Source organism: Astatotilapia calliptera, chromosome 9, assembly GCF_900246225.1.
Source record: "Astatotilapia calliptera chromosome 9, fAstCal1.2, whole genome shotgun sequence".
NCBI lineage: Eukaryota > Metazoa > Chordata > Actinopteri > Cichliformes > Cichlidae > Astatotilapia > Astatotilapia calliptera.
The window spans coordinates 5331030-5354614 of NC_039310.1; the positions used below are offsets into that span (position 1 = coordinate 5331030).

General features: G+C 40.7%; 2 protein-coding genes across 14 annotated transcripts in view; both read left to right on the forward strand.

Moving 5' to 3' along the window:
- Positions 1–72: 72 nt before the first annotated feature.
- Positions 73–5524, forward strand: LOC113029923 (transmembrane protein 200C-like). Of its 2 annotated transcripts, none has more exons than XM_026180944.1 (5): positions 73–199; positions 1135–1316; positions 1446–1689; positions 1816–1955; positions 3268–5524. In XM_026180944.1, the coding sequence occupies exons 2-5, from the start codon at positions 1216–1218 to the stop codon at positions 4427–4429; spliced, it is 1647 nt and encodes a 548-aa protein (XP_026036729.1). In that variant the 5' UTR covers positions 73–199; positions 1135–1215; the 3' UTR covers positions 4430–5524. The 2 variants fall into 2 exon arrangements, with proteins under 2 accessions (XP_026036729.1, XP_026036731.1); XM_026180946.1 differs by having other exon boundaries at positions 1446–1665.
- A 7155-nt stretch (positions 5525–12679) lies between these two features.
- Positions 12680–23585, forward strand: part of LOC113029062 (protein 4.1-like) — a 29132-nt gene continuing 18226 nt past the window's right edge. For 2 of the 12 annotated variants that reach the window (XM_026179672.1, XM_026179668.1), the window contains exons 1-10: positions 14682–14786; positions 18484–18574; positions 18653–18826; positions 18990–19094; positions 19166–19208; positions 19283–19358; positions 19450–19571; positions 19663–19759; positions 19843–19930; positions 23294–23338. In XM_026179672.1, the coding sequence (XP_026035457.1) occupies positions 18494–18574; positions 18653–18826; positions 18990–19094; positions 19166–19208; positions 19283–19358; positions 19450–19571; positions 19663–19759; positions 19843–19930; positions 23294–23338 (831 nt within the window). In that variant the 5' untranslated portion in view covers positions 14682–14786; positions 18484–18493. The other 10 variants (XM_026179670.1, XM_026179671.1, XM_026179663.1 and 7 more) reach the window with 9 other exon arrangements.

The following is a 23585-nucleotide window of genomic DNA, read 5'->3' on the forward strand; positions in this document are numbered from 1 at the left end:
CTCTCACTGTGCCTTTCGTTCTTTGGGGGAGGAGATTCAACGACTCTTAGCATCACTGCAGAAACAGAGAGAGGGCGGAGCAGAGGGAGAGAGAGAAAAGAGCCGGAGAGACGATAGCAGGAGGCGATGAGACAAGGAGAGATTTAGAGACTGCAGCAGCACGAAGCGCAGGAGAACAGAACCGACAGCAGCGGTGTCTGTGAGAACAAACACACCTTACGCTTTATTTTACGTGTATCTAAGTGTTTGCACAGTGTTTCTGATCAGTACTTATCTGTGTCGGTTTTGCTCTCATGACTGATTTATGTGAACTAACCAACCCTGATCAGTACTGACAGGTAGTGCTCAATTGATATTCAACACCAGTGATCAATACTGTAGGGCTATGCTGTGTGTGAGTTCTCCTTTTGTGTATATGTGTGTTTTGTTATTGATTAGTAACAAGCAGTGATTCATTAAGGCTTGAGCAGTGTGATCAGATCAGTCAGAATATTAAATCATATGTATCAGTGTTATATTTGCTGATTGATTATTGATTTGTATTTTTGAAGTGGTGACTGATTTGCTGCAGTAGTGATCATATGTCACAGTAGTAGTGATTACAAAGAACAGTGTTCATGATTTTTACCTTCAACAATAGATTCATTTATTGAGAACAAATTGTTTTGATTTGTTACTGATTGGTGTTGAACAGTACTGATTTGATAGCACTCATCAGTAGGTATCATTCATACTGATCTGTATCAGTCATTATTAGACAGTAACATGTACCAGCCAGTATTTGCCTTCAGTATTAGTATGGCTGGGTGTAGGAGTCAGAATTAGGAGTGTAAAGGTTCTGCTATGGAGCAGTAGTGCATGCTGGGAGGTGTAGTTCCTGCACTCTTAAATAAAAAATTGAACAGGCAAATGGGTTTAATATCCATCACGTGTCTGTCACTATGAGAATATTAGTGGTGAAAACTCACTTAAGAATACCAAACTTTGTACTGTTTGCTGAGTTTCAGTATCGATTGTGCACAGATGAACAGAACTGATATCAAACTAGTTTATGTCTGTCCCTCCAAACAACACAGGCAGCGTGTGATATCATAACACATCTCTTTATCTGACACTCTGTGTCTCTCTGACAAGAACTTGGTGTGACACAGTCCAGCTGAGATAGAGGTCAGCGGGGCTTAACCTGCTGGGCCACCATCTGATTGGTGGGTGGTGATGATCGCAACAGGTGGATTGCTGAGAATCAACGCACGCCGACAGGACTCGCTATCCAGACCACATAAACCACACGCACAGAAGAAGAAGAAGAAGAAGAGGTAATGCACACTCACAAACAGACACGCATTCAGAGGTGATGTAACCTGGCTGCGTGTGTTTTTCGACACACCTGGGGGTTAGTGATACGATGACGCAATTAACCAATGTCCCCGCCTCCCAAACCCTAGGAGGAGTGAGGTAGTGGTGGTAAAGGGGAAGCTGAAGTTGTGTTCAGTCTCGGGTCTCGTGGCTGCACTTGGCATTCTGGTTCTGGTTGTGGGTGTGGTCATGGCAGCTCTGGGCTATTGGCCTCGTGATGGATTGTTCTTCAGCTCTCAGCCACAGGAGGGCACCGCCATGGCTTCTGTCTCCTCAGACACCCCAACAACTGCACCTGCTGATGCCCAAGTGAGACACTACACCACTGACACTGTGTGTATTTTACTGGGCAAAGGTGGTTTTCATATTTTGACTGTTGTAATGCAGTCATTTTTCACATTTTGTCATGAAGTGTTTCTTATCTTAAGTCAAGTTGAACATCTGTCTGACTGTTTCCAGCGAGAAATGAGAGAAGGTGTACTGCAATCAGATGACGTGCAGGATAATGGAGGAAGCGATGATGGTTTTAACCAGACAGAAACCATAAATGGGACGACCAGACATCTTTCACAAGGTTTTCTACAGGACTTTCTGGACAGGTAAACAAACTAGCCTGTCTGCTTTAGCCGAGGCTGCCAGAACAGCTGTAAAGGCCCTTTGGGAAATTCTGGACTTGCAGGGGAAATATCTCTTCATATTGTGGATGAGATAGCAGGGTAACATTCATACCATGTCACTGCAATCAGTTAGAAATTAGTAGGAAATTGAAATTGCTTTGAAAGAAGTTTAGTTCCTACTCTAAAGCCCTGTGTAAATATGGAACAATTCACTGCCTCACGACTGCTTTGCAGATTGTGGTTGCATATGGAGAAGATGTGGCCCCAAACCTTTAAATTCAGGTGTTGTCAGTCCCAATGCCACAAGTATTGAAAATCAAGCACCCAGCAATCTTCTTTGTGAAAAAAGGGGACATTGTTTCTGAAATTCACTGGATTCAAGCATAGTATTGTAAGAAGATGAAACATTTCCAACAGGCCAGTTGGGGAAATTCCTTCAATACCTTCCTCCAACATATTCCACAATCAATGGCATTATTGCAAAGTGGAAGTGCTCAGGAACCACAAGCACCCAGCGGCAGTCCACATGAAGTTACGTAATGCAAGTGCCAAGTGCTGTGGGGCATAGTTCATAAATGGTAAATGGCCTGTATTTATATAGCGCTTTACTAGTCCCTAAGGACCCCAAAGCACTTTACACATCCAGTCATCCACACATTCACACACAGGTGATGGCAGCTACATTGTAGCCACAGCCACCCTGGGGCGCACTGACAGAGGCGAGGCTGCCGGACACTGGCGCCACCGGGCCCTCTGACCACCACCAGTAGGCAACGGGTGAAGTGTCTTGCCCAAGGACACAACGACCGAGACTGTCCAAGCCGGGGCTCGAACCGGCAACCTTCCGATTACAAGGCGAACTCCCAACTCTTGAGCCACGATCGCCCCAATATACCCCAATATAAAGGTTGCCTCAGCACAAAAACTGTGCTATAAGCTTCAAGGAATGGGTTTTCTGCAGATGTCCACATAGTGTATAGTCTGCTGTTATGTTCATGCATTTCTTTAACATCCTCGATAGGTTTTTCATCCCTGCTCAATACTGTAATCAGTACTGCACACATGCCACCAATGGCTATTTCATTCATCATAAACATTTCATTTTGTTAGATCAATAGCTAATTTCTTCTTGTATGAATGCTTCTTGACTGTGCTGGTGGAGATTAAAGTTGATACTAGTGAGCTTTGGCAGTCTATTTGGAATTTCTAAAACTCAGCATGGTCCTAAAAGTACTTCAGGGTGTTTTTAAGTAGCTCTCCTAAGGATTGGTCTGTTTTCTGATTGTCTCTTCAGGTATTTGTACTCTGATAGACTGAAGGTCTTTGGCCCACTCATCATGGGGATTGGCATTTTCCTCTTCATCTGTGCCAATGCTGTTCTGCATGAAAACCGTGACAAGAAGACAAAAGTCATAAACCTGAGGGACATTTATTCCACTGTTATTGACCTCCACAGCCTCCGGAAACCCAACACTTCCTCCTGCTGCTCAGCCAATCCCCCCAACAGCATTGTTAACTATATCCAATCAAAGAGCCTGGAAGCCAAACCCAGGGCATACCCTGACTCCCTGATAAACAGAAAGGGGGGAGGAGAAGGTGTGGGAGACAGTGGGGTGGGAGGTGGGCTGTTAACCATGCAACCTGGCAGCAGTAAAGGAGCAGGGGAAGGTTGGGGCAATGATGGAGGAGGACACGCAGTCTTCAGTATATACCAGGAACAAACAGATGCTCCTCCTCCCTCTTCCTCGCAGAGACTTTCCCTCCCCCAAAGTTTTAGCCCCACCCACCCCTCCACCTGCTGGACCACAAAGAATATGCTAAGCTCTTTCACCTTACCTCTGCGCCGCCCAAAACCCCCTGCGCTGCAGAGAAGGCACTCGGCTCGAGCCAGGACCAACCAGGGCTGGAGAGGGGACAAAGGAGAAGAGGAACAGCAGAGGAGGGACATAGGAGACGACAAACCAGGGGAGGAGGGTTATGGATGCCCCCCACCTCCTCAGCGCTACTCTAGTCCCCCCCTAAATAGACCCCTTCAGGATTCATTAACAGCTTCTTGCAGCTCCTCCGGCCTCTACAAGGAAGCACCGGGAGGCTCCCAGGCCCTGCTCCTCCTCTCCTCTTCCTCCCTCACCCCCTCCCACCTGTCCCTCTCCTCATTTTCATCCACACCACTGCCGCCCTGCAGGAGGCACAGCCTGTCGACCAGCATCAACATCACAGGTTATAGCAAATTAAAACACAGAGACAACGATTCATGTTCCCCATCATCACACAAAGTGATATCACAGGGTAGGCATCAAATGTCAGAGGAAGTGAAATCACAAAGAAAGTACTCTAACAAGGAGAAGTTGAGGATGATCTCACAGAAATATTCTGGTCTGACGCAGAAGAAAGACCAATCAGGACTTGACTCAGAGACTGACAGCACAACTCAGTATATGACCGAGAAACATTAGGGCCACATTCAAAGACTGTGTAAACACTGACTGTGTGAAGACGTCGAAATGGTGTGCGAATGTGGCTCTGTTGGTTTCTGAATTAGCAATAAGGAGTCTTCCAGAGAAGCAACAGCACAATATTCAAGAACCTGCTGTTTAGCTGTGTTGATCATCTCTCTAAACTCTCACTGGAAAAGTTTGTATGGAACCTTTTGCCGGCAGAGAATGTGCAACAAAATGTTTCTGTGTTAATGTGGTAGCTCTCAAATAAGGGGATATTAGCCATCATCTGGAAAATGTGTGGAATGACTTTCAATGTACGGTATTCTGGGTTCCAAATGAAAAAGTGCAGACTCATCCATCACTTTAGTCTTCTGCATTAGTACATGACCACATAACTACAGAAGAGCACTGTATCCACCAAAGTGTTTTGTGCCTCAGCCTTTTCATGCTGGTTATTATTATGGATGCCCAGGTAATGATATCCTGAGGAATCTGAAGTCAAGCTGAATGTAAGTGTTTTGTGTATGAGGTTCGATGTTATTTCCAGAAGACCTGTATTATTTTTATTTTTGTGAATGCAGTGCACTTCTGTAAAATAGCTTCAGTTTTTGTCAGTATTATGGAAAATTGCTTGAAGTAAAAAATAAAATGTACAGGTAACACATACCTGTTGTTCATATAAGTTACTCACTGTAGTGAGGATTTCCCATTTTGTTTCTACGACCTTTGCTGTGAGTTAGTTTTGACTGCATATCAAAATGAATCAGGATAAGTCAGCATTAAGCAATCTCACTACAAAACCTTAATTTAAATTGTTGGGAGGATGCCCAATGTCTTTAATTATTTCTATTAGTTTATCATTTGTACCCTGGAATACCTGTAAGCTGGGTTCATTACTTTCTATCAAGTGTACATGTTAACCTAAAAAGAAATGTACTCACTTTTTCCAGTTGTTGTTGACTTGCCGAGACGAAGCACGACTTCTTAGATTTGACTGATCCTAAACTACAAAGTTGTAGCTTCATGGAGTCTTCCACTGAAAATCTAACCTGCTTAACCTAAGTTTAATCTAAGCACAATATCACTGAAAATAAAGCACATTATGTTAAACCTTTTTTCATCTTTGTCTTATTCTAAATGTATTTATTGCTAATTCTTTTAAACTTGGGATTACCAGTCACGTGTTGTTCAGCAGGTAGAACCAAAGACAACGAGCCCCAGATTTTCCAGCTCTGGTCTGTCAACATGTTGGTGTTTGCCAGTTCAAAATAAAACAACTAAAGTTGTTTCATTTCTCTGTTTGGATATTTTTGTTGTTAAGGACAAATAACTGTAAAAACTAAGATATTGTTCTGGATATGAAGCATATTTTTTAGCCATTTAGCTCTAGTATAGTTAATTTCTATTTACAGAGGACTGGATGCAAGATCTCCCTTCTGCACATCCACCTCAACTGCAGCCAATTTCTCCACAATGTGAAGTGGAATAGACGGCTAATGGTGAGCAATAGATAAACATCTATCTGGCAGAAGATAAGCCTCAATGCTTAAGGCTAACATTGAGCTAACATGTATAGCTCAATGTTGGATGTACGTAACGTATGTTTGAGGTACACCCTGGCTACAAAACCCAATATCACAGCAAAGCATAGATTACACACGTCAGTCCAACTTGTTCCTTTCATGGTTTGGAGAGGCAAAGTGTGAAATGGATATGCATGTAGAAGTTGTAGTACCAGCAAGGGGAGATAATATATTTAAAAGCGAGAAGTTGCTAGTGAGCAAGAAAGTGTCCTTAATCGCCAGAAACAGTTAAGCTAAGTGGCTAATATGTATTTACATGTAAATCTTCTAATAATGTCTGTTTAAACACTTTCCTGATTATTTTCATGTTCATGAAATAAAATATCCCCCTCTGCTGGTAATGCAATTTACTGCAACTTCTGCATGTATATAAACGGACCCAATGGAGCGGCATGTCAATGTTTTGCCATGATACTGGGTAAAATAATGTAAAATAAGCTGAATATTTTTTCTGTCCTGGGCATACACAGGAGTGAAAAAAAGAAGAGCAAAGAGAAAACAAGGACAAAATGCAAACTATGGAACACTGATGAAGAAAATGAATGGTACGCAAATTCAAATGTAGAGAAAAAAAAGAAGTGAAGTTAAAATGTTTGCTCATTGCATGAAATAAGGCTGAGAAACCTGAGCATATAATAGCTTAACAAGCTTAAAAAATGGATCATTCACGGATCAGCCCTAACAATAAGCTTTATCACAAGGAAACTTAAGCATGAAAATCAAGAGTGTCAGTCTCCCAGCCTAGAACTGGGAACTGGTTCCACAAGAGAGGGGCCTGATAAATGGCCTGTATTTATATAGCGCTTTACTAGTCCCTAAGGACCCCAAAGCGCTTTACATATCCAGTCATCCACGCACACATTCACACACTGGTGATGGCAGCTACATTGTAGCCACAGCCACCCTGGGGCGCACTGACAGACGGGAGGCTGCCGGACACTGGCGCCACCGGGCCCTCTGACCACCACCAGTAGGTGGCAACGGGTGAAGTGTCTTGCCTAAGGACACAACAACCGAGACTGTCCAAGCCGGGGCTCGAACCGGCAACCTTCCAATTACAAGGAAAACTCCCAACTCTTGAGCCACGAGCGCCCAAATGGTTATCACAAGATAAGTGAAGATCTTCCTCCAGTCTACTTTTAGAAACTCTAGGTATCACAATTACTGCATTTTGAGAATGCTCTATTGGGATAAAATGCTTCTATTATATCTTCATTGGAATAATCACTGAGACCTTTGTATGTGAGAAGAAGGATTTAAAATTCAACGTCATTCAGGCCCTTATGTCTTAAGCCTTAAAAAAAACAACAATTCATCACCAAGGTTGGCAATGAATTCTCCTGCTGTATATATCATTCCCAGGAGCTGAGACATTTCTTCCCTGGAGGAAATGGTTGAATTTCTTTCCAAAATTGCAATAAAATTTGATGGTATTATTTCAGGTGATTTCAATATTCAAACTGACAACAGCAACAACTCAGACTCTGATAAACAGATGAAAAACAACAAGATTACACAGTTGATCTGATTTAAAATCTGGGTCCAAATTAACATTTCAAGTGTAAATGGACTGATCTACTCTCCCAGAGTACTCAAAGCACTCTATACAACATGCCACATTCACCCAAACACACTCATTCTGACAAGCACTTGCTCTATACTTAGAGCTTTCGTTAACTACATTCACCAATGGATGCATTGGAGACCAACTTGGATGTCTGCATGTCAAAGATACTTGATATGCAGACTGGAGAAACCAGGGATCAAACCACCAACCTTCTGATCAGTAGGTGACCTGCTCTACCTCCAGCGCTACAGCCACCCCTACGCGTCAAACAGGTTTGTCCTTGAAGTTGGACGACTGGATTGCTGAACAGCAGCAATGGAAAAGACAATTTGGGAAACAGTTTGTACGATTAAATTATGTTTTCCAAAATGTTTTAGAGTTCTTCACCCATGTTAACTGCATCCACCTCAAAAGCAGTCTGAATACACCTCAGACCTTGCTGATGCTGTGAAAATTATGAGTTTTCACCCAACAGCACACTGTGAAACAGAAACGTACTTTTCAGGGGCTTGGAAAGCTTTAAAAACCATGAGACTTGGCACACACCTTCAAGGTGAATAGGCTTTAAATTTTTACGGGACTTATTTATTAGTGTTGCAAACTGGCTCTGTAGCACCATCTATAAATGTTCTACAGAAGCAGCTCTGACACTATGCTTCATCTGTGTGTCTCATATTGTGCGGTGTCATGTAATGTTATGAGACATGCAAACAAGTCTCTTGGAGCCATATAAACCCAACACTTACGGCGCCACCTAGTGGTAACAGGGAATATGCAGTAGGTGACAATTATTATTCTATGAAAATCATATTTTCCTTGGTGGGCCCATTAATAATATTTAACACCGTGACATATAGGTACCCAGTATTCTTCATTGCCACCTAATGGGGATAGGAGTTGTTATGCAGCATTGAAAGAGCTTTGAAATGTTCACTTTCAGTTGCCTCTGTCTAACTGCCTCTATTTCACCTTATCACTTGCACCTTCTTCCATCACATTAACCTTCTGCATGTGCTGCTTCACTACATCCGTAAAGTTTAACCGTGGTCTTCCTGTTTTCCTCCTGCCAGGCAAGGAAAAGGCTGGTATCGGCAGCACCTGATTGGTAACTGTACTGTCAGCATAAAGGCTTATTTTAGAAAGGAAGTTAAAAGTGTACCATACAGACTGAGTTCTAGGTAGCCATTAGTAGTTACCTCCAGAAAAAACAGTGAACCGTGTGTGTGTGTGTGTGTGTGTGTCTGAAGATAAGCATTAATTTAAAAGTACTGTATAAGTGTGCTTTTACCTGACCTCTCCCAGAGCAGGTTAGGTTTGTAGTACAAGTTACCATGGTGATAAGGCAAGAAATGAATCAACATTTGTAGTACAGAAAACCCAGAGTTAACCTGAAGTTACCTGAATATCCTGCTTTGTAGTACACCTTCATAATAAAAGAAACTACTCTGAGGGGCATTTCTGCTGGCTTTGGTTTGCTTTCTGTTTGCTTGCACAGTACATGCTGTTACACTTTTCATAACCCTTGACAGACAAAAGCTCTTGTGCAGTGTTCGAAAATAACCTTTTCTGTGATTTTAAAAAGTCAGTTATCCTGGGAAACTACTATTCCCAGGATGCATTCCACACACACAACAAATCCCCAATCTCACAGGAGCCCATCACGATGGGTAAATCCAAAACAGCTGTAAGCCTTTCCCCCCATTCTGAGGTTGACAGCTGTAAGGAGGGGGAGGGGGGGTTAATCTGTGTGGGCGTGGCCTGATGTATCAGAGTAAAAACCAATAATCCATCCAAACAACAGACAGTTCTAAAGAGCAAGAGAAAGAAGAAAACAATCTACAAAAACCATTTAAAGGAATTTTATCTTCACCAGCTTCATTAACAGGACTTACCTGCACAGGTAAAACACATGTTGTTCTTATTTACTGTATGATACAACCCACAAAAGCATAGAAGTCATCTGTTTCATGAGTGATCTGTTTTTCTTTGCCACTATCATCCGTGATATCAAGAGTATGCGTTCAGCAAAATGATTAAATATTCCACAGCTTGCTCTATAATTTGCTCTATAATGCCTCCTGTTTTTTAAATGCAGTGTAACAAAAAAGACAAAAATAGGACATTCTAAAGGTGTGTGTGTGTGTGTGTGTGTGTGTGTGTGTGTGTGTGTGTGTGTGTGTGTGTGTGTGTGTGTGTGTGTGTGTGTCAGCCTTAAGCTGACATTTTGGTGATAATGTTTAGCTATATTTATTTCTTTAAGCACTGACTTACTTACCTTACGTTAACCACAGACAGTCAGAATTGTAGATGTTTTTTTCATTGTTCTCCTAAGTCTTGACAATCACAGAAAAAAATGTCTGTTTTGCTTTTATTATTATTATTATTATTAATAATAATAATAATAAATTTTATTCATAGGCACTTTTAAAGAGGCTCAAGGTCACCTCACATTAGTACAACAAAATAAAAACCAACTACAAAAGCTAATCATGGTAAAAAAATAGACCAAAGTCATGATGAAGGGAAGGCAATTCTGAATAGATGGGTTTTAAGACATGAATTAAAGGTAGAGAGAGTTTGTAGTTCGGAGATGTGGTGGAAGTGCTTTCCAAAGTCTCAGGGCAGAACAACTAGAGGCTCTGAGTCCTGTGGTAGTCAGGTGAGCAGGTGCTTTTCTCCAAGATACAGGGTTAGTGTAATAATAATAATAATAATAAATTTTATTTATGAGCGCCTTTCAAGTCACCCAAGGACACTTTACAATAGGATAAAACACTTAGTAAAACAATGGCAGAATAAGAACAATAAAATAAAGCACAAGATAAAATGAACAAACAGTGTATTCACAGTGAATATGCAGATTTGAACAGATGAGTTTTGAGTTGGGATTTAAACTGGGGGAGAGAACCAATATTTCTTATTTCAGGGGGCAGAGAATTCCACAACCTGGGAGCAGAGCAGCTGAAAGCTCTGCTTCCCATGGTGGTGAGGCGGAAGGAAGGTACAGTAAGCTGGACAGAAGAAGAAGAACGAAGTGAACGGGCAGAACAAGTGGTGGTTAACAGGTCAGAAAGGTAAGAAGGAGCGAGGTTATGAAGGGCCTTGAAGGTGAGCAGAAGAAGTTTGAAAATTATCCGGAATTTCACAGGGAGCCAGTGAAGTTCCTGAAGAACAGGGGTGATGTGCTGGTAGGAGGGGGTTCTGTAGCGTAACGGTTACTACCAACGATGGCTTAGACCTCAGAGAGTTAAGTGCATCTTCAAACCATGACAGAGCCTCAACTTTGGGTTACAGTAGACACAATTTCAACAGGTCACATACTCTTACAACAGCAATGAGCACAGTTATGATTTTCAATCCAGTTCTAGTGAAATTTGGCAAACTTCAGCCTTTTCCCAAGGGAATCATTTTCCATTTTTAGTTTCCTCAAAGCTTTAAGGACACACCATGCAGAGATATGCCAGGTTTTGGGTTAGTAACTCCATGGAAATCTCCTTGTTGATACAAAACTAGGAGAGTGGCTCAACATCCATGGTCTCTGTCTAGGAACAGCTAACACAATGAGCAGAACCCTCAAAACTTCTGATAATAAAAATCCTGTTTGGTGTTTCTAGGACAAAAATTTGCTAGGAGTAAATGAATACGTCAATTACAGACTCTCCTATTTGAAATTTTCACCTGCTTTACTTCCAATCTTTTTTCCAAAACAGTTTATGAATTCACATATTTCTGTTGAAGTTCTCAGTCATCCAGATCATGATTCAATTCAGTTCAATTCAATTTTATTTATACAGGGCCAAATCACAATCATAACAAGCATGATTCAATGCAGAGAGGTCTATTAACACATAGTGAGTGAGACAGGTGATTGAAGAAGAAACACTCAATGCATCATGGGAATCCTCCAGGAACCCACACCTATTGCAGCATAACTAAGGGAGGGTGATAGTCTTAAGAGCTGGACAAAGACAGCTGGACTTCTTTAAGGTTTTTATAACTTGTTTCTCTCATCCAAAAGGCAGAAAGTTCCAGGTATTTAAAAAAGGTTGTGGGCCATTACAACCTGAGGTTTTGGGTGAAACTGCTATGAGACCTTACCCAACCCGTCACCTGTCACCTACTGAATTTCACCTGACAAAGTCCAAAGGGGAGTTGAGGTGTCTGGTAAGAGATCTCAAGACTGCATTGTAGATGGCAGACAGTGGTTGTTGAAAGGCACCACTTATGTTCTTTCTAACCATCTGCTGTGTTAGTCCAAGGTGTAAACGGATTGGCTCTTATATAGTGCTTTTCTACTCTTCCTGAGCACTCAAAGTGCTTTATGCAACATGCCCCATTCACACGTTCACACCAGCACCTTTTTTCATGCTTAAGTGCTCTCTATCTAACATTCACACTCTGATGGATGTGTCAGTGAGCAACTTGGGGTTAGTATCTTGCCCAAGGATATTTGCCATGTAGACTAGAGCAGCCAGGAATCAAACCAAAAAGCAGATGGTCACCTAGGAAGACGGAATCCAGTTTGGCTAAACGAAGTATCCAGTGTCATTGAGGAGCTAAACAAACTGGATTAGTATGAGCAGAATCGTTTAGGAGACTTTCAAGGAATGACAGAAACATTGAAATGTTCAGCAAGAGTTGAGCATGATTCAGAAGAGAGACTGTAAGCACAGGTAAGATAGAGCAGTACGAGGGAAGGTTGAGTAAACCATTCTCTTGTACGAAGAATGAAAAATGTAATGAGACTGAAAAATGTTTGCATTGACATATGTAGGAGAATTTCATATTGATAGTAATTCTCCTGTCCCCAACAGCAGCTCAACCAGGAAACATTCTGCTGTTGAATCAGTGCATTGACTCAACAGACGTTCATGACATTTAGATCTGTACAGTTCATCTTTGTAGCTGTACTCATAATATGAAATGAGATTTGTGTGTTCTGGTGGGACGAATGACTGATTGCCATTATAATGGGTAGGTGACTATGTAAATACATGAATATATTAGTCTACCCTAGTTGATTATATTCATAACTTTCTCACTGTGTTTTGGACAATTATGTTAAATCGTGTCATGACAAGGTTTTTACACACCTCTTTGATGCATAACTGAGTAACTAGTGATTTTTTTTTTTACCATATATCAAATTGTCTCATTTACACATTGTTTCAGGATGGTGCTGAACTGAAGCAGCGTATTATTTATGCGTTTTTATTCTGTCTTGGAATTCAGCAGTGTGGTTTCAGAGGAATGGTTTTGCGACACATTACATTTGTTTTTTTCTGAATTTACTTTAAAGTTTGCACGTAACTATGATATGATGTTTCACTGATAAATACTCAATAATATAATTTTTTTTTCCTTTTCTTTTTTCTGGATGGATCACCTCCTGTTTCAACTGTATTGGTAAGTAAACACACACACACACACACACCATGGCAGCTGTGCAGACAGACCTGGCTGTTACACGCATGAGTATTATTTATTTTTTAAAAACTATTCTAACCTATTATCTCGTTTTAATTTATAGATTATTTTACATATTCAGATTTTATTGAATTAAGATTTGGACAGATATAGAGTAGTACATGCACATTTGAATTCATGCAAACATCTTGCAGAGCCAAGCTTTGTATAAATAAAATGTTTATTTTAAAAATCAATAGTAATAAATAGACCAGCATTTGCATTGTTTTCTCATCAAGTTCTATACAACCATACATTTTGCGATGAGACGGGAAAGAATGCAGGTTTCAGGGACTGAATTTTACAGAGTCTTTTATTTACAGTCTATGCACAGAACACATGGCGTTGTTAAATCATTCATCACATAGGTTATTAATTATAAATTTTATATAACTCCTCCTGTTTAAATGCAACATGCAAAAGCATAATCAAATAGTTAATTAAATGTGTTGTTGTGTTAATTGCAATTACAGTAGAAATAAATAAATAACATTTTATTAAAAACACAATTTTTAAGTTTAGCATTAACTTATTCAACGATCAACTTATTTTAAGGCATATTTGATTGTTACGCTATTTGAATTGTTTCATGCTTCCTGTGCTTCAGTCCATCATGAAATTATTTGAACTGTCACTGCAGCACAGACCCTACCATCTGACTGTCTGACTGGCAATAATGTGTATTGACTGCCTGCTCTCCTCTACCCCAACTGCCATGATAATGCAACTCACCAATCCCTCCACACAATCAGGTGGAACTGTGCCGTCGGCCCCCTGCGTCTCTAACTCTTTTACTCTTGCTGTTCACTTCCCAGTCCTTCTGGGGGTTGGACCTCTGTGGGTGTTGGGGGTGGGGGCTGGCCTGGTGTGCCTCCTGGTGTCTCCATGAGGGTTAGCTTACTGTGGTTGGGTAGGTGCTGTGGCAGCTATGCGGGGGCTCCATATTTGCATCTGTTGTGTCGTCTCTTGGTTCTAGGTGGGGCGGATGTGGTGCTGGGTGTTGGCAGCGGTGCAACCGGGGAATGACTGGGGGCTGGTGGGTGCTGCCAGCTTGGCTTTGTGGGGCTTTGGAAAACTTTAAATAACTAGTAAAGCACATAGTAAAGCTGAGCTGATGTCCTCTAGTATACTACTGTCTCACAGTCCCCCTATAATCAGATGTCTGCACTCCTGAGTGCACTTTCCAAGCAGGAAGTAGCGAGTACAAACTCTTTGTAGCTGGTATTGAGAAACACCCAAGGAAGAGCAACTGCAGAGCGATGGGTGAGGTTGTCAGATAAAAATAAATCCAAGAAGCGCTGCAGCACGGGGACCATATATAAGAATTAAAAGGCGAAATAATTTTACATCTTTTTAAAATAAAAATGATGCTTTTAATCAATTAGTTATTCATTTTCAATTTTAATTAATTAACAACACGTTTAACCAATTTCTTAACCTTTTATTTACCATTTCGGGTTATATAGAAAATTAAAATGGTTAAAATGGATGATATTAGGATTGTATGAATCTTGGAAAATAAAGGGCTAATGGTGTATTTAGTTATTTTATTTTGGCACTCTTGGGGGTCCGTACTCTTCAGCGTAACACTGTTTTCATCTTTATTTAAAAAACAAATTACATCTGAAAGCACCTTGCGTCCTGACGTCAGCGGTTCGCCACGGCGACACGGTGTGTCGTAGTGAGAGATGACGTGATCAGGAAAAAAAGCTGTCCGTTACCGGGAGGAAGAGGGCAAGCGTCCTGCTCAGGACAGGTAAAGATGACGGGATGATTTACTTAAGAGCGGGAGAAAGAATAGCGATTACTGTTCAGTGATCAGTGACTGAAGCCATGAGCAGTTTGTTATCGATGATAAGAGAGACGGCGCGAAGGAGCATCATTAGTACTTCATCACACTGCAGCTCAGGGTGTGTGTTTGTTTCCTGCTGCAGGACCACAAAGACTCAAACACGCCGGGACAGTCTCGTCCACCGGAAAAACCGCCGTAGGATATAAAAAATCTTTTTATATGAAATTACACCAGTAATTGATCCAGAATGAATGTGATATATTAAACAAACCCGGTTTAGGCTCTGTGTCTGTGGGTCTGTGGATGCTGGCAGCAGATTCGATGAATCAGCTGATATTGTGAAAATCTGTCACTTTATTAGGTACACCGGTCTGTGTAAACTATTCGAATTTAGTGCAACAGCTCTGCTATAAATGTGACCTCTAATGAACCCAGTAAACTAAATGATGTATTTATTTGCGAGGTCATGGTTAATGACTGTGTTGGACTGAAGTGCTTTTAAAAAAAAATTCTCTTCTCTTTGTGTCAGGGACCAACGTCAATATTAAAGACAGCTGTCACCATACAATAGCTGCTACACCCCCAACTCTGCAATTTAGATAAGGTGTGCAGGTATGCATTATAAAGTAAATCATTATACTCGAGACTGTTTAGTTTTTCTAATGTGTCATGGGGAATGAGCCTTGCTCATTAGCTTCAGAAACTATTTTATTTATTAACTAATGTTACTTAGTTATGGCTGTAAAGTTTTATCATGATATTCAGGTAAATTTGATGTAATGATATTTTTGATAATATAGAAAAAGAAAAACTGAAACATGTCTTATCAGTGAGTGCAGGCAGCAGGATCAGTGCAAACAAAAAGAAGGGCATTTTCTGTCTTTTCCAATAAGTTCACTGATGACAGACTACCTAACTCGATGAGTAAATTTGTCAGGATGCAGGTGCAATAAAGCGCAGGTCAAATGTAAGCACTAAAATATCCCAGGTGCTGGAAAATTTAAGTAAAAATGTACCATAACTATTTTAACACATTAACAATACATAAAGTAACTTAACTCTTCAGAAACTGAAGAATATTTTCTACCTGAGATGTTGCATCTAGGTTTATTTTCTTTTTAAACGGTTACTTTAAAACCACCTTTCCCACCATGTTACCTTGTTCTTGCATAGTATTTTTAGACCAACCCCTTTTTTTTGGTGGGTGGCTGTCATGTACTGACCCTGATCGCTGGTTGCTTCAGTCTCCATGCCAAAGTACCCTTGGGCACAATACTGAACCTTAAGGTGCTCTCTTATGTAGACGAAGTATAGAGAAAAGTGCAGAAAAGCTTTGTATGAAAAACATTACTAACATGACCTTTTTACCTTGAGACCTGCTGCTCTTGGTCTCAGACATGTTTGGGCTTATGTCATTGTTGTGGGCAATGTTTTGCATAACTAATGCAAAACTAACAAGCACCTCTGATTGTAAGGCGATAGGAGGCAACCTCTCAGCTGCAGCCTGACTGACAGACTGCACTCACTCTCAGAGAGACTGTTGAAGGTTTGGAAACAACTGCTATGTAATTTGTAAATGCAGACAGATTTCCAACATGTTTTCATTAGACCGAATGAGTCTTTGTCATTTAGCACAACTCGAATCGAGTCAACTCAAATCAATTTACTGACCTTCCAACTAGTAGATGACTCACTATCATCTAATCCACAGCCTCCCAAAGATCCCTGAGGTAGTTAAACAACTCCTTAGTGGCAGTGCCTGTGGTTGGATGAGATTTCGTCCTGAGTTTTTCAAAGGTCTGGTTTAGTGGCCTCAGGATCTCATCTCTGTTTTTTTGCCAATGATGTGGTTTTGTTGGCTTCATCAAGCAATAACCTCCAGCTTGCACTTGGGTCATTTGCATCTAAATTAGAAGTGACTTGGGTGATTATTAGGGAGAAGTCTTTGGCAAGGTTTCTCAGTTGGAAAAGGGTAGAGAAGTTTGGCTACGAGTGTGGGGAGATTTGAGTGGCAGATGACAGAAGACTGACGCGCAGTGGTGCAGACTCTGTATCTGTTTGTTGTGGTGAAGAGCAAGCTAGGTACAAAAGTGAGACTGTCAATTTACCCGTTGATTTACATTCTTACTCTCAACAAGCTCTGTGTAGTAATCGAAATAATGAGAAGGGCTGAAAGAGTGCCTGGGCTCAGGATTAGAGGTAACGTGAGGAGCTTGGTCATTTGGGAGCTGCTTCCCAGATAAACAGCAGAAAGCGAATATGTGAACATATTAAATGACGAGTACTTGGAGCTAGCTTTATATACTCACTCAATGTTCAGACTGTCCTTATGCATGTGTGGTAATATTCACAAATGATCCAAAGTAGTTGGTGCATCATTGCACAAACTGATGCATTTCTGTCTAGCTTCAGAAATGTTTATCATTGTATTTAATTAATACTCACGTTTTAATACATGCTGCCGTTCATTTCTGATGGAATTGCACACACTTTGATGTATTCTTGCACCTTGCTTGTGCCACTGATCACAACATTTCTAACGTCCAAGTATTTGCACATCATCGGGGGCCAAATGTTTTGACCATGGAACAAAGTTAGTTTTTCATGTAATTACATTCAAATATTATTTTCTACATTTGTGTGATATAGTGAAGAGGATCCACAAGGACTTCACAAGATGCAAAAACAGACATTTTGTTTAGAAACTGATTCCATGAGCCAAATTTAATATCAAAACATTGAAATAGAAACTAAAAAAAATCTGTGTCACAAAAAAGGCGCTTATGAAATAAGAGGCCAAAAGGGCAGGAGCTTGAGCGGTGCCTGGAGTGTATTTGTGCGCTCCCAGTGCAGAATACAGAGTACCTACAGGAAACATGATGTGTGTAATTTCTGTTATCGTACTGAAGAACAACTTGACCCTGAACAGTTCAGTAATAACCTCAATCCAGTCTGAACTAATTCTGGTTTAGTTTGGTTCAAGTTATTATTAAGTTTGAATATTGATTTAGGACACAGTTTCATGCACTCTGTGCAAGCCAGTTAACACAGTAATTTTATGGACTCTATGGATGTGATAAAAGCAATGAATAAAAAAAAAACAACAACATCATCGCCATTGTCTGTCAGACTCCAAACCACATTACATCAGCTTGTATTTTAGCCTTAATCCCTCCCTCCGCTCCCTCATGTTGCCATGGCAAACCATCACCTGACAGCTGGATGGGGGTCAGGCTGTTCAGTTTGATGAGACAGAATAATCGGGTATTATTCAATCAAATTCAAACTTTGTGTTTGAATCAGGTTTACTTGTTTCTCTTGTGACTGTAAATAAAATATCTTTGGTGAAAACACTGACTGGTTATCCTACATCACCAATATTTGAACTTGTGACGTTTTGACCGGCAGTGACCGATGCTTTATTGTTAAAGTGTGAAAATACTGCTAAATGCAGTGTGTCACATACACAGCTTATCATTTACCTTTTTAAAAAAAAAAATTGAGCCAGCAGTTATTTGGTCCTTTTCTACTCCTTTCAACCACATTATAATGTTTATTACTACTATATCTGAACCCAGCGTTTATGTGACATTCAGACAGTGTTTTCTCGTGCTTTAACACCACAAAACTCTATGGTAACCATGTTATTAATATATGGCAGGTGACTCACCATGACGACAGAGCTAGGTGAAGCCCAGCCCACAGAGGCGGAGTCTTTCCCTGAAGCTGCCAACCACTCCACACCGAAACAGGTAAAAACACAAAGGATAGAAGGATCAGTAAACATCATGAGATCAATACTGCTGTGACATCACTTCCTGCTTCCTTAGGGTGAGAAGGGTGGGGTGTCCCAAGCTCAGGGCTCCTTGGCAGAGGACTCATCCAGTAACCTGTCGTCAAGCAGCTGGATTGCTCGCTCTCCTGCTAGAAACCCACTGAGCTTTAGAACAATGCAGGCCAGAGTGACCCTGCTAGATGGCTCCATGTTCACCTGCACCGTGGAGGTGAGATGGCTTGTTCGTGTAAAGGGGCATGGAGATGAGGAAAGAGTGAAGACAGATGGAGTACCGATAAAAGATATAAATCACAACAGAAATAACAATCAGGAGGGAGAGAGCCCAAAATGACAAACAGTAAAATCACTGACCTATTTCTGTCTGTGCTTAGAAACGAGCTCGAGGTCTGCAGCTGTTTGAGAAGGTTTGTGAACACATAAACCTGCTAGAGAGAGACTACTTCGCTTTGTCCTTCAGAGATGCTGACAATAACAAGGTACCTGTCCACCCGTCCATCTGTTTACTGTCTTCCACCTGTCTTTCTAACCTCTGACCTTTTCATTGCAGAACTGGTTGGATCCAGGAAAGGAGATGAAGAAGCAGGTCAGAGGTCAGTATGGTCCCACAGCAAGTTGGGCAGGTTAACCCTGTGTGTTATACAACTCATCGCTGTGTGTCTCACAGGTGTTCCCTGGAACTTCTCTTTTAATGTGAAGTTTTACCCTCCTGATCCTGCACAGCTGTCTGAGGACATCACCAGGTAGGCTCACACACCTGTCAATCAAAGCTTTATAGTGCATGTCTCACTTGTTTCCATGTATGATGACGCTGATAATTTTTTCTGCCTTCAGGTACTTCCTGTGTCTCCAGCTCAGACAGGATATAGTTTCTGGTCGTCTTCCTTGTTCGTTTGCAACTCACACCATCCTCGGCTCCTACACAGTCCAATCAGAGCTTGGAGACTATGATCCCGGTACTCACTCTGCCCTATTATACTACTGTGACCTCTCTGTCCACATTTCTCTCTCACTCTGACCGCTCGTGCGTCTGTTTACATATTTCAGATGACTGTGGTGCAGACTACATCAGTGAATTGTGCTTTGCTCCGAATCAAACTAAAGAAATGGAAGAGAAGATCACAGAGCTGCACAAAACCTACAGGTTGTTCACCGCACATATTTTTTTCTAAACGGTGTCAATATTCAGAGCAGCAAAATTTTTTAAGTGTATGACTGTGTTTTTAGAGGAATGACTCCAGCTGAAGCAGAGATGCATTTCCTGGAAAATGTAAAGAAACTTTCCATGTATGGAGTCGACCTCCATCATGCAAAGGTAAAGACACTGTTGACAGTAAGCCCTGTTATTTAAAAAATAGCAACAACTTAGTTTCTACCCTAAATCATCACAATAGTGATCGGTAATCTATACCAAACCTGCATGTTTCCACCTGCACACAGATAAAATTGAGGCATTTTAAATACTTAGCAATATTGCAAGTCATAGATAATTCAGGCAGCTACCAGTTATTTAGTGTGACAAGGACTAGCTATGCATTATGAAGCATTTACAAATGAAATGGAACGACTCCAGCAGTTCATAAATACACAGGTGTCAACATTATATTCTTAATAGATGTTGTAGTGATACAGCAATTCATGATTCGTTCAGGTCTTTAGAAAGCATTTTCTTAAAGGGTGAGGCTGTCACGAGGACTGGCATTTCCCACAGAATACCAGAACTGGCAGGGCCACCGCTGGTATTAGCTTTTCACAGATGAGAGCTGGTTCATCCTGAGCTTATGTGACAGAATTTGATTTTCCTGGTGTCTTTGAATTCAGGCCTCTGCAGGCTGATCCTTTCATTCCCAACACATTACCCAGGCCTTATCAGTAACTGACAACCAGCATGCTTTATTTTTTATATTGAGATTTGATATGTTTTCAAAGTGGTTATTTAATGTTCCTAAGCAGTGTAGAATCAGCTGATTCCCAGGTCAGGTGCAAAGCACTTATTGATTTCACTGAACAAAACATGTATATGTGAAAGAAAATGACAGATTTAACTACTGGTAGCCAAGCTAGGATCCAGAGGCTTCGACCGTTAATTTTAACTGATGTCAGTTGTCAGATTCGACTAGATTGAAGCACTGTTCGTCTTCTTTATCCTGACCCCACGATTATTAAATGTGCTCAGACTGTGTTCGTCCTTGAATGAACATATGAAAGCACACAGTGTGTTTTGGTTTCTGGACCCAACAATCTGATCAATATGGATGGCCCAGTTCCTGTCAAGAGTCAATTACATGTGAGTGTGTTTGTATGCATGTGTGTGCATATTTGTTGACAGTAATGGTTTTTCCATCAAGGCTGTTTTCCACTGATTCACTGTGTATGAAACACACATCACAGAATGACATTTTTGAAGAATGGATGTCATTCTCTGCATTTTGTGTCATTTTGCCGTGTGTGTGCGCGTGTGTGTTACCATTTAGTGCAGCTACAGTTTTGGAGGATTTTGGAGATGACCTCTATGTCCAGTTGATGGAGGAATCTAACCAGTATATTGATTCAAACTGAATTCAAACAGCCAGAGCAATGACAGGAGAAAATTCCCACAGCAAGTAATATGGCTGCATCCTACAGCTAGCAGTTCAATATTCAGGCCACAGAGTAATCACTTTGCCGCACTTGTCTGGAATTATACCACGTTTATCTGCTAGTGCCATCCCTCCACATTTCTTCAGATTAACTCTCTGTTAAAAAAAAAAAAGGTCACACCACAGTGCAGGAAATGTGAGTGTACAATCCCCATGATGACATATGCTCCTCTTAGCTCTCCATTTAGCTCCAGCTTTTGTCTCCTCCATAGCTCCTTTGGGACAACAGGCCTTGCTCCAGGCAGAACAACTGTCGGCCTGTGCAGATTTTTCATCACTTTGTATGTGTAAAGGAAAAACACAAGCCAACTTCATATGAAAACAAAAAAAAAAACCAGGTGCTTGAGCTGTAATATCCTCACCATGTTACCAGAAAAAAAAAAAAAAACTTATGACATTCCCTTTCTTTCAGCAGTTTATACTTGTTGTGCTATAGAGGAAAATGCCATTAAATGTAATTAATTCCAATTATATAATGACTATGTTTTCATCTTATTGTTACTTTTTGTCACCCCAATTTTCTCGTTTTTGCCTTTGTTTTTTTATGCCACCTTTACCATGATTCATCCTATTTCCCACGGAGTTTGTGCTTTGCTGAGGCAAAGCTCAAATCCTGCAATCACAGAATTGTTGATCATGGTTTCCAGGATTTATTATAAGACACGAGCATGTGCACTTATCTTGGATGATTGAATCCATCTCAACTTACTTAGTTCTCCTGAGTCATTCATACATCAATCCATTTTCATAGTTGCTTATCTATTTCAGGATTGCAGAGAGGCTGGGACCTATTCCACTCAATGGGTGTCCAGCCAATCTTGATGCAAGAACAACAGGCCTTTTTTCCCCTTGACTTTACCACTTTACCATTTACATTATTTTATTTTATTTTTTACATGTTTCTTTGATATAATGGAGAACGATAGCAAGGATCTCATATGTTGCAAACACTTATAGGAAAATAAATAAAAATTTAGTAGCCAATGACTGCTAAACACTGACACTGCCTAATATTGCATAGAAGTAAAGGCAGAGCATCTGAACAAGAGCACACTTCTGAAGCTGAGGGTGGAGAATTAGTGGATTCAAATATGAAGATGAGGCAAAAAACTGCAAAATGACTGGACATACTGGCCAAGGTCTATGGCTCAAATGTATCTGTGTACACAAACATTCAAAGAATCTTCTCAGAGAGTTTTAGTCTATACATTTCTAAAAAAAACTTAAGAAAACTCTCCCAGTAACTCTACTTGAGGCGACTCTTGTTGTGATTTGGCGCTATATAAATAAAATTGAATTGAATTGAATTGAATTGTGGAAGGGCCTTTAGGCTTAGTACGTTGTTTGGTAAGTTAAGTAAGAAATTGTGTGACTGGTTGTTAATAAAATCGTGTTGCAGACTGGATGTGAATTTGCACAGAAGTCCATGCACATGCTGATAATTCATTTGACCTTTTTGCTGTATTCAGTTATTAACCATTTGACAAACAGAGAGAACCACTTTTTTCTCCAGCAAGGCTGCAACGTCTGTGAATTCTCTTTTGTAAATTTATAACGTGTAAAATGAAATGACGTGCTTCACAAAATCTGAATTTTGCGGGCTGTAAGAGACAAAGTCGTCACTCCCGCGCTGTTGTATTTTTCCAGTTGTTAAATATCATTGAAGTCATTACTTAAATCTTTGCTGCCGTGGTGTTATTATGCTCCGTAGGAGATAGGTGCACCTGTCTAAGATATCCTGTTTGATGGAAACATGCTATAAGTGGCGCATGTACATGTGATCAGTGAGCAGCTTCATTTAAACAAAGAGCACCACAAAGATGAAGAAACTTGCTTGCACTGAATGACAGTAAGCTAAACACTGATGGTTAGCGCTTGCAGGGACAGTAGCATTACCCTTTAATGTTTTTATGTACAATGGTGTTGTAATGGTATAAAACTGGTATAACTTTAGACCAGCTGTTCTGTTGTTGCTCGGTTTTTTGGTTTGTTTGTTTTTTTATTTGTTTGTCATCTGTCTGTCTGTCTGAATGGAGTAGATGATAGGAAGCGGCTTTGTTTGCCTGTCTTCAGCTAAGTCAGAGGTAAGACTCTTTCCTGTGTGTAGGCGTGTTTATATGTGGTTGTATTTTAAATGTGTATGTGTGTGTTAATCCAAACATTTCCATCTGGATGTTACTGTTTTTGTGTAGAGTTAGTTATTCATAAACAGCTCCTGACTTCACAGTAAGCCTTAAATCCACCCCCATGCTCCCATTTTAAGCATCAAGTAGTGCTGATTAAAAGACGCAACTGAGAAAACTGAGGCTGCTTGTCTAATGTAACACTTGA

What these genes read in the sequence shown, in the direction of transcription:
- LOC113029923 (XM_026180944.1), top strand. Translation starts at nt 1,216, where the DNA reads ATGATCGCAACAGGTGGATTGCTGAGAATCAACGCACGCCGACAGGAC. An exon ending in AAGAAGAAGAAGAAGAAGAG is followed by an intron (nt 1,317 to 1,445) that starts GTAATGCACACT and finishes CCCAAACCCTAG; the next exon opens with GAGGAGTGAGGTAGTGGTGG. An exon ending in GACACTACACCACTGACACT is followed by an intron (nt 1,690 to 1,815) that starts GTGTGTATTTTA and finishes GACTGTTTCCAG; the next exon opens with CGAGAAATGAGAGAAGGTGT.